The sequence below is a fragment of the Hemitrygon akajei genome, chromosome 22 (genome assembly GCF_048418815.1).
Source record: "Hemitrygon akajei chromosome 22, sHemAka1.3, whole genome shotgun sequence".
NCBI lineage: Eukaryota > Metazoa > Chordata > Chondrichthyes > Myliobatiformes > Dasyatidae > Hemitrygon > Hemitrygon akajei.
Window position 1 is genome coordinate 47,725,438 of NC_133145.1, and position 15,815 is coordinate 47,741,252.

Genomic DNA, 15,815 nt, shown 5'->3' on the forward strand with positions numbered 1-15,815 from the left:
GGGTGAACACTTCAGCAGTCTACATGAATTTTTGCTAATCCAGAATGCAATTTTAATTTACCTCTTTGGGACAGCAAAATTTTTATAGGGCATCAATCAGTCTAATTACTTTTCCTGTTGCACTGAGACAAAGCCGTGGCTGTGTAGACAGAAGTTTTGCAGAGCTCTCTGGATATATAACAGGTCTCAAGCTGTTAAATAGGACAGCTGCAGATATAAATTCTCAGAAAATAACCAAAGGGACACATTAGAAAGAAAAATAATCCTGTTCTTCAGGAGAAGAATGAATAGGATCCAGATAACTATACCCAGTTGATGATCAAAAGGCCCAAAGAGAAGCTGGTTGACAAAGGTTCAAATTAAGCTTTGGGTGCAGTTCTAGGAATAAAATAATTCCTGTAAAAGCAGCTGATGCTTTGATCAATGTTAAAATAAAAATGGACACAAATACCTCCTCTACCTCACAAAGTGGCCACTGTGGGTACGTTGGTGGCTTTCTGCTGCTGTGGACCATCCACTTCAAGGTTTGACGTTTTGTGCATTCGAAGATGTTCTTCTGCATGCCATTGTTCCAACACATGGTTACTTGAGTTACTGTCAACTTCATGTCAGCTTGAACTGGTCTGGCTGTTCTTCTCTGACCTCTCTCATTAATAACCCATTTTTGCCCACTGCTGCTCGCTGGATGCTTTTTGTTTCTTGCACCATTCTCTGTAAACCCCAGACTCTAAAGACTATTCTGTGTGAAAATACCAGGAGATCTGCAGTTTCTCAGATACTCAACCCACCCAAGTCTGCCTCTGACAATCATTCCTTAGATCACATTTCTTCCCCATTCTGACATTTCATCTGAGCAACAGCTGAACCTCTTGACCACGTCAGCATGCTTTTATGCATTGAGTTGCCGCCACATGATTGGCTGATAGATGTTTGCATTAACAAGGAGATGCACAGGTGTACCTAATAAAGTGGTCACTGTGGGTATATATTACCAATATAGCAGTTTGGAATTCAATATGAATGTTATAAATGCTATGGAAGGAAAATGTCACATGTGAGAACTAATATTGACTAATGGGTTCACAGCAGAACTGATCTTTGATGTACACCACATGTATGTGGGAAGGTGTTAATATCAAATAACTAGATCTAGGTGGATATGAATCAGGATTGAGTGGTCAAGAGGTTTGCTCAGTCACTTGAAAGATCAATGAGGATTTGATGATAACCTTCAGTTAATGTTCCCAACCAGCTCATGGCATGTGAAAGTCTGCAGATGCTGGAAATCCAAGCAACACACACAAAATGCTGGAGGAACTCAGCAGGCCAGGCAGCATCTATGGAAAAAAAGTACAGATGATGTTTCAGGCCGAGACCCTTCACCAGTCCTGCTGAAGGGTTTCGGCCCGAAATGTCAACTGTACCTCTTTCCATAGACGCTGCCTGGTCTGCTGAGTTCCTCCAGCATTTTGTATGTGTTGCTTGGTTTAGAGATTTTTTTTCTGCTCCCGCAATAATACTGTAAGGCTGCCTCAAAGGAGAGTGGAAGACAACTTAGTAATATGGAAAATTAAACTTGGATGAGAAGAAAAAGGGGAACAAAATGGCAGAAAGAGACACTTGGAGCTCATCAATTCATCAGATTGATGTCATTGGTGCTGCTTCAGACACCGGTGTTGAGTGCGCCAATTTCATTAACTTTGCTGCCAACTTCAACCCTGCTCTCAAACTCACCTGTTCCACCTATAACACCTCTCTTGATTTCTGTCTCCATCTTGGAAAACAGATCATCCCACCCTGTCACCTGCAAGGATGCAGTTTTTATCAGTTCTTCCAACTAGTCATGACATCAGATATGTCCTCCTTTTTCATTCCCTTTATCATTAGATGCCTTACCTGCATGCCATTTATTTCCTCACCCATCACACGGGACTGCATATCCAACATTTCATTCTCTGCACCTTCCACCACCTCCAATGGGATCCCATGACAAGGTATATCTGCCCCTCCTCTCTGTAACTCCCTTTTCTGTGTGTTACCAATCCCCCTCCCACCTCCACAGGTACAAATCCCTTCAACTACGCTAAGTGTTACACCTGCCTCAGTACAGCACTACGATTCAAGGCCATGAACAGTCTTTTACACATAAACCCATCAATGTCATGTATTGTAAATGCGTCTCCTGCTACTGCTGTATCCACAGCATTAAGATGGGGAAAACCGCTTTGTTCCACCTTTGTTCCAGCTGCCATACCAAATGGGCTCTCCTACTGGACAGCTATTTTAATTCCACCTCTCATTCCCACATCAACATGTCTGTCCACAGCCTCCACTGTTGCCAAGTTGACAGCATAGGCAGATTAGAGGTACTGAGCTTTATGTTCCACTGTGGTATTCTCCAAGAAACATTGATTTGTCTAACTTCCAGTAACTACTCCCCTGACCTCCTTCTTCCCCCCTTAACCCACCAGCCCTATCACCTAATCTTCTCTCCCCTCCCTGCCCATCATCTCCATAATCCTTCCAATTCCCCTAATCTCCTTCCCTTTATGTCACCATGACCCACCGTTCTTTCCTATCAGATTACATCTTCAGCCTTTTGTCAATTCCGCCTATCACCATTCAGCTTCTTGCATCTTTCTCTCTCCAGCTCCTCTCCCTACTTATCACCTCGTGCTCCACTACAGCCCCTCCCCACACCCTACCTTCTTATACAGGAAAACTCCCTTCTTTACCCCCACCAATCTTGATGGTCTTAACCCAAACTGTCAGCTGTCCATTTCCATCCATAGACACTGCCTGAACCACTGAGTTCCTCCAACTTTTGTATATTGCTGCAAAAGAGAATAGCAGGTGGCAGGACAAATAGGTCTAAATATGGGGGCAGAAGTATTTTGCTCATATATTTTGTGCTGGTGAAGATTGAACATTGCATCAAAAGAACTTTTTCTCCTTTTAAATAGAGAGCATCATGAGTATTACAGCAGAAAGAATATGCTGTAAAGCAATACATTTAATGGAATAGAAGCATAGAAACATAGAAAATAGGTGCAGGAGTAGACCATTCGGCCCTTCGAGCCTGCACCGCCATTCAGTATGATCATGGCTGATCATCCAACTCAGAACCCTGTACCTGCTTTCTCTCCATACCCCCTGATCCCCTTAGCCACAAGGGCCATATCTAACTTCCTCTTAAATATAGCCAATGAACTGGCCTCAACTGTTTCCTGTGGCAGAGAATTCCACAGATTCACCATTCTCTGTGTGAAGAAGTTTTTCCTCATCTCGGTCTTAAAAGGCTTCCTCTTTATCCTTAAACTGTGACCCCTCGTTCTGGACTTCCCCAACATCAGAAACAATCTTCCTGCATCTAGCCTGTTCAATCCCTTTAGAATTTTATACGTTTCAATAAGATCCCCCCTCAATCTTCTAAATTGCAGTGAGTATAAGCCTAGTCGATCCAATCTTTCTTCATATGAAAGTCCTGCCATCCCAGGAATCAAACTGGTGAACCTTCTCTGTACTCCCTCTACAGCAAGAATGTCTTTCCTCAGATTAGGGGACCAAAACTGCACACAATATTCTAGGTGCGGTCTCACCAAGGCCTTGTACAACTGCAGTAGAACCTCCCTGCTCCTGTACTCAAATCCTTTTGCTATGAATGCCAACATACAATTTGCCTTTTTCACTGCCTGCTGTACCTGCATGCCCACCTTCAATGACTGGTGTACAATGACACCCAGGTCTCATTGCATCTCCCCTTTTCCTAATTGGCCACCGTTCAGATAATAATCTGTTTTCCTGTTCTTGCAACTAAAGTGGATAACCTTACATTTATCCACATTAAATTGCATCTGCCATGAATTTGCCCACTCACCTAACCTATCCAAGTCACCCTGCATCCTCTTAGCATCCTCCTCACAGCTAACACCGCCGCCCAGCTTCGTGTCATCCGCAAACTTGGAGATGCTGCATTTAATTCCCTTGTCTAAATCATTAATATATATTGTAAACAATCCAGCACTGAGCCTTGCAGTACCCCACTAGTCACTGCCTGCCATTCTGAAAAGGTCCCGTTTACTCCCACTCTTTGCTTCCTGTCTGTCAACCAATTCTCTATCCACATCAATACCATACCCCCAATACCATGTGCTTTAAGTTTGCACTCTAATCTCCGGTGTGGGACCTTGTCAAAAGCCTTTTGAAAATCTAAATATACCACATCCACTGGCTCTCCCCTATCCACTCTACTAGCTACATCTTCAAAAAATTCTATAAGATTCGTCAGACATGATTTTCCTTTCACAAATCCATGCTGACTTTGTCCGATGATTTCACCTCTTTCCAAATGTGCTGTTAACACATCTTTGATAACCGACTCAAGCATTTTCCCCACCACCGATGTCAGACTAACCAGTCTATAATTCCCTGGTTTCTCTCTCCCTCCTTTTTTAAAAAGTGGGGTTACATTAGCCACCCTCCAATCCTCAGGAACTAATCCAGAATCTAAGGAGTTTTGAAAAATTATCACTAATGCATCCACTATTTCTTGGGCTACTTCCTCAAGCACTCTGGGATGCAGACCATCTGGCCCTGGGGATTTATCTGCCTTTAATCCCTTCAATTTACCTAACACCACTTCCCTACTAACATGTATTTCCCTCAGTTCCTCCATCTCACTAGACCCTCGGTCCCTTACTATTTTTGGAAGATTATTTATGTCCTCCTTAGTGAAGACAGAACCAAAGTAGTTATTCAATTGGTCTGCCATGTCTTTGTTCCCTATGATCAATTCACCTGTTTCTGACTGTAAAGGACCTACATTTGTCTTGACCAATCTTTTTCTTTTCACGTATCTATAAAAGCTTTTACAGTCAGTTTTTTGTTCCCTGCCAGCTTTCTCTCATAATCTTTTTTCCCTTTCCTAATTAAGCCCTTTGTCCTCCTCTGCTGGTCTCTGAATTTCTCCCAGTCCTCAGGTGTGCCGCTTTTTTTTGGCTAACTTATATGTTTCTTCTTTGGATTTGATACTATCCCTAATTTCCCTTGTCAGCCATGGGTGCACTATCTTCCCTGGTTTATTCTTTTGCCAAACTGGGATGAACAATTGTTGTAGTTCATCCATGCGATCTTTAAATGCTTGCCATTGCATATCCACCGTCAACCCTTTAAGTATCATTTGCCAGTCTATCTTAGCTAATTCACGTCTCATACCTTCAAAATTACCCTTCTTTAAGTTCAGAACCTTTGTTTCTGAATTAACTATGTCACTCTCCATCTTAATGAAGAATTCCACCATATTATGGTCACTCTTACCCAAGGGGCCTCGCACCACAAGATTGCTAACTAACCCTTCCTCATTGCTCAATACCCAGTCTAGAATGGCCTGCTCTCTAGTTGGTTCCTTGACATGTTGGTTCAGAAAAACATCCCGCATAGATTCCAAGAAATCCTCTTCCTCAGCACCCTTACCAATTTGGTTCACCCAATCTATATGTAGATTGAAGTCACCCATTATAACTACTGTCCCTTTATTGCACGCATTTCTAATTTCCTGTTTAATGCCATCCCCAACCTCACTACTACTGTTAGGTGGCCTGTACCCAACTCCCACCAGCGTTTTCTGCCCCTTAGTGTTATACAGCTCTACCCATATCGATTCCACATCCTCTAGGCTAATGTCCTTCCTTTCTATTGCGTTAATCTCCTCTCTAACCAGCAATGCTACCCCACCTCCTTTTCTTTCCTGTCTATCCCTCCTGAATATTGAATATCCCTGGATGTTGATCTCCCATCCTTGATCACCCTGGAGCCATGTCTCTGTGATCCCAACTATATCATATTCATTAATAACTATCTGCACATTCAATTCATCCACCTTGTTACGAATGCTCCTCGCATTGACACACAAAGCCTTCAGGCTTGTTTTTACAACACTCTTAGCCCTTATACAATTATGTTGAAAAGTGGCTCTTTTTGCTTTTTGCCTTGGATTTGCCTGCCTGCCACTTTCACTTTTCACATTACTACTTTTTGCTTCTACCCTCATTTTACACCCCTCTGTCTCTCTGCACTTGTTCCCATCCCCCTGCCACATTAGTTTAAAGCCTCCTGAACAGCAGTAGCAAATGCTCCCCCTAGGACATTGGTGCCAGTCCAGCCCAGGTGCAGACCGTCCTGTTTATACTGGTCCCACCTCCCCCGAACTGGTTCCAATGCCCCAGAAATTTGAATCCCTCCCCCTTGCACCATTTTTCAAGCCACGTATTCATCTGAAATATCCTCCAATTTCTACTCTGATTAGCACGTGGCACTTCATCAATGAATGGACTTTCTTCATCAGCTTTTCTCCTCTACTTTTACCACACAAAACTGTTGAAAAACGTTAGTGGCCAATTCCTAAAAAGGCCTTGTCTTAGCATAGTGGTTAGTGAGACGCTAATACAGCTCAGGGCATTCTGGAGTCTGGAGTTCAATTCCAGTGCTGTCTGTAAGGTCCCTGTACATCCTCCCTGTGGAATGTATTGGTTTCCTTCCACACTCCAAAGACGTACCAGGTAGGTTAATTAGTCATTGCAATTTGTCCCGTGAATAGGTTAGGGTAAAGTCGGAGTTGCAGGGTTACTGGCTCCAAGGGCCAGACGGTCCACTCCACGCTGTATTGCTACAACATGGCACAAGTCTTTTAGCACACCATGTCTACCCAACATCAGGCATCCATCTACATCGTCTTGTAGCACTTTTTTCCTTCTATTTACCAAGGGCAATCAACACCTCCCCCACTCAGCATTTCTTTACCATGTAAGAATGATGGGAAAACCCAGTGAGAAAGTTCCAATGCAGCCAGTAGCCGAGGTCAGATTTAAATCAGTCAGAGCCATGAAGTAGCATCAATGGTGATTGTTGTTCCTTTTTGCACCTCGTGGTGCATCGGGTGGCTTTTATTTGCCATTTCCATAGCGTTTGACTTTTTTTACGAAGCCGAGTTGCTCAAGACAGCATGGATGGAAAGTGTTCAAGGAGCTGGCCAGATTCGAACTTGGGATCATTCGGCACTACACCACCAGTCAGTTTACGGAAATCCCAGCTAATTTTGAACAAAACAGTAACAGAAAGCAAACTGATCTAGAGATCTGTGGCTGCAGACATGTTTGTAATTACAAGGTCATCTGAGGCTAATTAATTAGGAGAGGAATCAAACACTCCCAGTAGGAATCCTGCCAACCTTCAATGTCAAACTAGGCGACAACTCACTACATGGAATGTGCTATCAGCTTAACTAAAAAATTATGCAGATTACACTAGCTGAAAACAGAAATAATTTACACTGGACAAAAAAAGTGCAGGCTCTCTAGTTTATTTAAAAATGATATTTACAGTTGCAATATGATTGACAACTTGTATTAAATAAAGTGCAACCACAATTGGGCTACCAGCAAGTCACTAATTGTATGTTCATTTCCCAGCAATCTCAGTTTTCGTGCTTCTGGAGAATGAAATCCCATCATACACATTATGTTAGGGATTCTGTAGGCACACGTTTGAAAATATTTACCCTTTTCACTTGACAAACATGAAAGACAAACCCATTACTAATGATACAGCAGTAGAGCAATTCAGTTGTCATATTTATAACTCATCTTGAACCTTACTTTTGTTTTTGCATATTTTAAAGCATATATTGATAATGCTGGGAAGCCAAACATTTTTAAACCAAACCCAGAAACGCATTAAGACAGAGGCCAGGATTCTATCAAACTCTTTATCAGCCTACAACTCATCCTGCCAACCTTGCCAAAAGCTCTTTCTGATCATTTTTAACCTATAAAGTTAATTCACTCAGCATTATCAGATGCATGAAGACACTGAGGTTTTGCCGGAATCAGTTAACCCACCAGGAAGTGTTTAAAAATGACCCAGAGAATCAGATAAAAACAGCAGCAACTTTTAATACTATACACATTTTCCCAGTTGATTACTGGCAGGATACTTCCAGTCAATGCAGTGCCTACAGTCAACGGATTATACTTATCCGTTCACTTATTTCCAGAATATTGATATCTAATCCACTCGCTGTTGAGATTTAAGCATTTAATGTTTCTATTTCAGAAGATGAGCATTTTCAGCATTTTGTTTTTTATTTACCATTTAATCTATTAAATCACTTTAGATATATTGACTCTCAATTTGTTCCTTAACTGCCAGGATAGCAACACTCAATCCATTTTACAGCTCAAAAAAGATACCCGTTTTACACATATAGTTTAAGTGTAAAATACGATTTAAATTGTATTAAAAAATAAGAAACAACATTCCATGTTGTCTCATGGCTAAGAAATTGATCCCAAAACAGCAATTTTTCCATTGCAATTTGGAACAAGAAAAAGGACAATTGAGAGCTGAGCAACAAAGATTCTTTGAAAAAAAGCATACTGTAAAGAGAAAGTAATGATTAAGGCGAATTATTATGCTCCAGACAATCATACTGTTGGACTCAAGGATTTGGCTAATTATACAGAAGCATTCAACACAACTTAAGAATTAGGGATCTCAAACAAAAACTTTATCCAAAAGTTCCCATGTTCCAGTATTCATACTTATTAACAGAACATTTTTACAAGGATACCCTTGCCTCCCATTGCAAATTAGCTTTATTATTGTATTACTTTAAAGTTTGCGTTCATTAGCAAGTGCCTTGCTTAACCTGATGAAATACATACAACAATCCCTATAACATAGTTACAGATAATGGTTTAGTATCAGTTATCTGCTGAAATAAAAATCAAGGATTGCATTAGGCGAGGCTGATAAGTTGCTGTTAATCGATCAATCCATCAATAGCTTAGCTTGAAACGTCACAGTAAGCCATAAAGAAACATACCAGAGATTTCTAACAATGAAAAATATTAGTAAGACTAGAAAAGCGAGCAATCATTAGAAAAATCCCTGTGTAAAAGTGGTGACCGAAAATTCACAAAGTAGTCCAAATGTGTAATAAAAGTAAACAAAGACATACAAATGGCATTGTAAATTGAAATATATTTTAGTGCAAATATACTCAAGATTTATCTTTTTTATTTTCTAAATTTTAAAACTAATCTTTCAGAGCACCATAATAGCTATAAACAGGTTTTCTGCTTCACCTGCTCTGATGCCATGACTGATGGAAAGTGGTTGAAAGTTTGTGTTCTGCAGATAAAACTGTAATTGTACAAGTAATGCCTTCTGACACAAGTTATTATATTTAAAAAAGCTACTTTGGCACTCAGCTATAATTTCAGTGCTTTTTAAGTTTAAGTTGGTTGGACCAAGTTTTTAGTTTCCAATAAAAAAAACAGGCTGATATATCAGGAAGTCACTAATTAAGTTTGGTGAGAGACATTATTACACTACTTAGTATGTTTAAAAAAAAACAATTTTACCATTATAGATCTAGATTTTCTGCTCAAATCATTCTGGTCCTTGAGCACAATAAATAAACTGACTGCATTGAAATATTTTAGAACATCACTTGGTTCTTTCTCAGTTCTTACACATCAGTTCTTCACAAATAATGAAGAACAATAATTGGAGATATTTTTATTTTTAAAGTGGGTGCAGAACTGATAGAGCATGCACCTTCTTCATCTAGACCTTGTGTTTTTACTGCAGGAAAAAAAAGAAGAGTGGATGTATGCTACATACCTAGAGTACATGGCTTGAAAATAATTGTGCAAAGTTCTCTCTGATAGTCAGTGGAAGATTAATTGTTCCAAGCCACTGTGTTGATGAATTTTTTAAAATATTGCTTTTAGTTCAGGCTGCACAGGAAGAAGCATTCTCATTGATAGTAAGGGGACAATAATCAAAAATGGTGTATTGTCAATACTTTGTCTGAAGTTAAAAGTGATGCACAATCCTATAATACTTTCCTATGCAAGATATGAAAGATATTTCTTGGGAACATTTTATTCCACATCACACTGAAAAGTCAGTAACTACATATCACAATGTTAAAATTATATCCCACTGGTTTGAAAGTTAATGGTCCAACTGCACTGGTAACAGCCTGATCATCTGAAACCGACTGGTACCCATGTCAAGAGGTAGCGATGGTATTCTGAACCAATGGGACATGTGAAAATGATGTTCTGGTCAGCAGAGTCTCCTGACTGCAGTACTGGCATCAGGATTTGCAGAAATCTGCTATCGATTCTGCTCCTTCCAAAGATGTTCATATGGGGAAGGAGGGGAAAAAGATTCAAGATGTAAACATTGATCATCATGATTCCCTGATTAGACTCTCTTCTTTTTTCTGCCTTTTGCACAACCTTTGCCATACCAACCACCTGAAACAGTGGAACCCACACTTCCTGGGCTGTCCTTGGTTAGTAGTTTACGACAATGACTGCTTTCCTCTCCAGGCCTCAGCTGTGTAGCTAGACTGAAAATCGGATCTTTCGACCTTGAGGAGAAAGAGAGATCAGAGTGAAAGTCATTTACAGATATTAATAGGCAACCATCTCACAGTTTTAATCATTCTAAGTATAATGCACAAAAAATCAAATCAATCCATCAGTTTCACAGCTAGTAAGTAAGTTAGAATGGTCCAAGTGAGTCTCCTCTTTGCACTGTAGCCAACCTCAGTGATACCACTACATTTGCTCACAATCTCAGGGTTCAGAAGGAAAAGCAGGCCAAGGTTTCTGCTGCTGAGTGTGTTCTCAAGTTGCCTACTGAAGGCGTGCATGTCTAGTGACAATAATAGTTGTAAAAAGTTCTCTCCATCCCAGGGTTAACAGTCACTCTCAACAGAGTGGCCATTAGAACAAGAAACCAGAGGTGTATCTGCTGCATTTGGATTCAGATGCCTCACTTGTGAGGGGTGGGGGAGTAATGAAGGGAAGGCTTCAATGGCAATAAAGGCAAAGAAGCTGATAAGAGATATATAATGCCACTATTAAAAATAGCAAATCCTTTAATCATTTAGTTGCCCTACAATGGCCCTTAAATTCTTATTTTAAATCAATACGGAACACTTCAGTTTGTGCAAATAATGATCACAAATCCAAAGGTGGTATTATCAATAGCTCAAAGGGGGGAGAGAGAAAGGCACTTCCATAGTCAGAACCTTGATAGCAGAAGCAGTCACTGCTGTTACTGGGATAAAAGAGGACGGTACACAAGAAATCAAGCTTGGTGGAAAACTGAAGGGGGTAACAAGTCAGGAGAGGCAATGCAATAAATGGATTTAAACACAGAGATATTGTTTTAAATTGAGTCATACCACCCTTGGAAGCCAATGTGAGTAACAAGCTGTGGCGATGACTTAACAGGATATAGACAGAGTTTCCCATCAGTTGAAGTAATTTGTGGCTACAATGCAGCAGGATGTCAAGTGACTGCAGAAATATTGGTACTTCGTCAGCTGTGTATTCAAGTAAGGACTTTTGTCACAGATCAGCTGTAGGAAGATGCATGATGGGCAATAATGGTAGAAGTGAGTTATCCCTGTGATAGAGAGGATCAAAAGTTTAAAGCTTAACTGAGGGTTATACATTTAGATTGCGGCCAAAGTACAGAAGTTGAACGTGCTGATTAAGGTGACACATCCCAGAAGCAAGTCAAAAATGCTTCCTCATGCATCTGAGGAGGTAATTGGCATTGATAATGTGGTTTGTAACTGGATATTTGACAGTGCAACAAATTGAGGACAGTTTCATCGAGCTGCATAACAAAGGATTGTGGTTGGTTGTATCAAAGTCTGCATATTCACCTGAGTGTTTAGTTCAACAATTACAGAAAAGGTAGTTCAGGATTTTAGAGGTAAAGCATCAAAGAAAAGAAGGTTTGGTGAAGAGGAACTAATATGTAAAGACAAAAGTCTTGAGGGTAGCTTGAACACAAAAGAGACAGAAAACAATTCTTCCAGTTGAGGCACACCTGATCTACTGCATTCTGAGCTCGCAATGTGGCCACCTGTATAATGGCAAAATCATGTAGGGACTTCTTGTGAAGAATCTGCATCTTGACTGCATCTGGAAATTCTGGTAGCATGTCACTTTCACTCTACTTCCCACTCCCACACCAACCGGCCCATCTTCAGCCTTTTCCACTGCTACAGAGAAGCCAAACACAAATTGGAAGAACGGAGACTTCCTGCTGGTCGTTGATGGAGTAGCAGCTTTCTGAAGTTGCTCCTATTTTACTTACTTTACTGTTTCTAACCTGTTTTGAAACCTTATTCTTAAACTTGATATTGCTTCACTATGACTACAAGGAGTGCCAAAGGTACTAGAAAAGAAGAGGATCCTCCTGCATTTTTGGAATCTATTATGGATTTGCTTCGAAGACATAGAAAAGGATCCTCTGAGGAGTTCCAGCAACAATTTCAGCAGCTCAGATCTGAAATTAAACAGGTGGATGCAAAATTGGATTCTTTGCAAAAAACCTTAGTTGAACATGATAAATGAATTGAAGATAATGAAGCAACTCTGACGATTTTGGACGCAAAAATTGATGACTTACAAAAGCTTTGTAAAAAGCAGTCAAAGGCTAATGAAAAATTAACGCAGAAGATTATCGACTTGTAAACAAGCAGAAGAAACAATCTATGAATTCTGGGCTTTGAAGAGTTAACTGAAGGTGTTCAGCCTACAAAATTCTTTGGAAGTTTTTTGGCACAATTATTTCCTGAAATTTTATCGTCTTTGCCTATGGTTGATCGAGGGCATAGATTGTAGGTTCCTTAGCCCGCTTCAGGAGAAAAACCCAGATCGGTCATAGTCTGTTTACATGAATTTCAAACTAAGGAACTTTTAATTCGTGAATCCCGTTGAAGAGGAATGATTGATTATAAAGGCCAAAAGATTAGAATTATTGAGGATTTTTCACCTGAGGTCATGAATGATCGTGCTAAGTTTAAAAAGGTTATGTCGGAACTTTTTAACAAAGGTTTCAAGCCTTCTTTTCATTATCCCGCACGGGAAAGAATTCAAGATGCTCAAGAATTCTTGGAATCAGAAGATTAATTGCTTAGTATCTTTCTGCATGAATATCTGCCTCTCTTACTCTTGGTAACCCTTTGCAGCTAACTCCATTTTTTTTAACCTTTTAGTGTTTTACTAAGAGAATAAGGTTTTAATGAGCTAATACTTTGAGTGTTCATGTACTTTGATTTTTTTGATATTTTATATTATACATATTTTTTGAGGTTTTTCTCTATTAATAAGGCTTAGTATGGGTATTTATTAATTGCAATAATCAATCTCTGTGTGTTTTTGGTATGAGGTTTAAGGTTTTTTCTCTCTGTTGTTTTGTCTAGGCTGGACAGCAGCTAACCTTGATATAGATTGGAGCTAAATCAGCAAGATTTTTTTTTTGGGGGGGGTGACGTTATTAGTAGTAGCTGCTGACTATCTATTGGTCGGCTTTCTGGCTTTGGGAGGAGGGAAGGAGGAAGCTGTATTGGGTTCTCAGCCAAATCTGTTGCTTGGTTACCTTATCTCAAGGTTCGATGTCTGGTTTTAATATACATTCCAGCACGGTCATTATCTTAACATTTCTTTTAAATAGTATTAAAAATGGATCAAACTATTAATTTACTTAGTTTTAACGTGAAAGGGTTAAATCATCCTGTGAAACGGAATAAGATTTTTGCCTGTATTAAAAACTTAAGGTCCCAATTATCTTTTTACAAGAAACTCATGTACATAAATGTGACAATCCATTCCTTTTTAGCAGATGGAAAGGGCTACATTTTCATTCCTCTTTTTGAGCTAAATCTGGGGGGGGGGGGGGGGGGGTGTTTCAATCTTTATAGATAATACATAATACTGTTCCTTTTGTTCAACATAAAGTAGTGTCTGATATTAACGGGTGTTTTGTTATAGTGTCAGGAAAATTAAATAATAAATTAATGGTATTCGCTAATCTGTATGCCCCGAATATAGATGACCCAGGATTCTTTACACTTTTTTTCCCCACTCCTGCCAGATTTGAGTCTTTATTCATTAGTTTTGGGAGCAGACTTTAATTGCTGGTTAGATCCAGTTTTAGATCGGTCATCTTCCAAACCAGCTATCCTTAACAAATCAGCTTTATTTATTCAATCTTTCCTAATGAAATGCGGTATTGTTGATATTTGGCATTTTTTACATCCAGAAGATAGGGAGAACTCATTATTTTCCCATGTTCACCATACTTATTCCAGGATTGATAATGTTTTTTATTGATAGTCAAATGATTCCATTAGTTCGATCCTGTGAATATAAAGAGATTGCTGTTTCAAATCATGCTCCTGTGCTTTTATCTTTAAACCTTCCTGGTCTCCCTCAAACAAACAGATTTTGGCATTTTAATCTAACTTTGCTATCTGATAAGGATTTTTTAAAGTTTCTGGAGAAACAACTTATTCTTTTTTTTAAGAGAATATGCTAGAAGAGACTTCTAGTCTTATTATATGGGATGCTTTTAAGGCCTATATTAGAGGACAAATTATTTCTTATATTGCAAGTGTTAAGAAAAAAGCTAATAAAGAGAGAATTGATTTAGCTAATCAGTTGAAACAATTAGACCAAAAATATGCTTTGGCTCCAGATCCTGCTTTATATAAAAGACGTGTTGAAATTAAAACTAAATATGACCTTCTTTTAACATATCCAATTGAAAGTCAACTCCTAAAAGATAAAAGTCAATTCTATATTCATAGAGACAAAACAGGTAAATTATTGGCTAACCAATTAAAAACCCTCATAGCTAAACGGCAAATTAAAGAAATTTGTAAAGCTAATGGTGATAGGACAACTGATCATTTAAAAATAAATTATACCTTTAGAGAATTTTATTCTAAACTTTATAGTTTTGACTCTCCTAAAGATAATACTGTAATGAATATTTTTTAGACTAATTAAACATCCCTGTACTTTCTGTTGATAATTGAAAGCAGTGGATCAACCTATTTCTTATGAGAAAATTGCCGAGGGTGTATGTTCATTGCACTTCGGGAAGACCCCAGGTCCTGATAGATTTTCTGGAGAATTTTACAAGGCTTCTCCACATTGCTTATACCTCATTTATGTTCTGTCTTTTCAGATTCCTTTAAGTTGGGTAGTCTGCCACAATCTTTTCATGAAGCTTCCATTTTGCTTATTCTTAAAAAAATAAGAACCCAACTGAATGCTCTTCATATAGACCAATTTCTTTACTTAATGTTGATACTAAAATTCTATACAAAGTTTTGGCTTGTAAACTTGAAAATATTTTACCATCTATCATATCAGATGTTCAAACTGGATATATTAAAAATCGCTATTCCTATTTTAATATTCATCATTTACTGAATATTATGTATTCTCCTTCTAAGGAGACGTCGGAATGTGTGATACCTCTAGACGCTGATTGGGTTTTGATTGGGTTGAATGAATTATTTATTTAAGACCTTAGAAAAATTTAACATTGGGCCCAATTTCATTCAATGGATTAAATTACTTTATTTATCTCCTTCTGCTCGAGTTCTTACTAATTTTCAGAACTCTAAACCTTTTAAACTCCAACGTGGAAGTCCTCCAAGGATGTCCTTTGAGCCCTTTGCTCTTTGATCTGGCTTTAGAACCCTTAGCTATTGTTTTTCGAGAATCTAGTGATATCACTGGTATTTTAAGGAGAGGTACTACCCACAAAGTTTCGCTCTATGCTGATGGTCTATTGCTTTTTATTTCTAACGTTGAGACCTCGTTACCTCCTATGGTTTCTTTACTCTCCTGTTTTAGCCAGTTTTCAGGATATATATTGAATTTACATAAGAGTGAACTTTTCCCCTTGAATAATCTGGTATC

At 39.0% G+C, this 15,815-nt stretch overlaps 1 protein-coding gene across 1 annotated transcript in view; it reads right to left on the reverse strand.

Annotated features, from left to right (window-relative positions):
* Nucleotides 1–7,341: 7,341 nt before the first annotated feature.
* Nucleotides 7,342–15,815, reverse strand: part of sirt7 (sirtuin 7) — a 37,258-nt gene continuing 28,784 nt past the window's right edge. Inside the window, exon 10 of the mRNA XM_073026206.1 lies at nt 7,342–10,444. Within this exon, the coding sequence (XP_072882307.1) occupies nt 10,276–10,444 (169 nt within the window). The 3' untranslated portion in view covers nt 7,342–10,275. The remainder of the gene's footprint in view (nt 10,445–15,815) is intronic.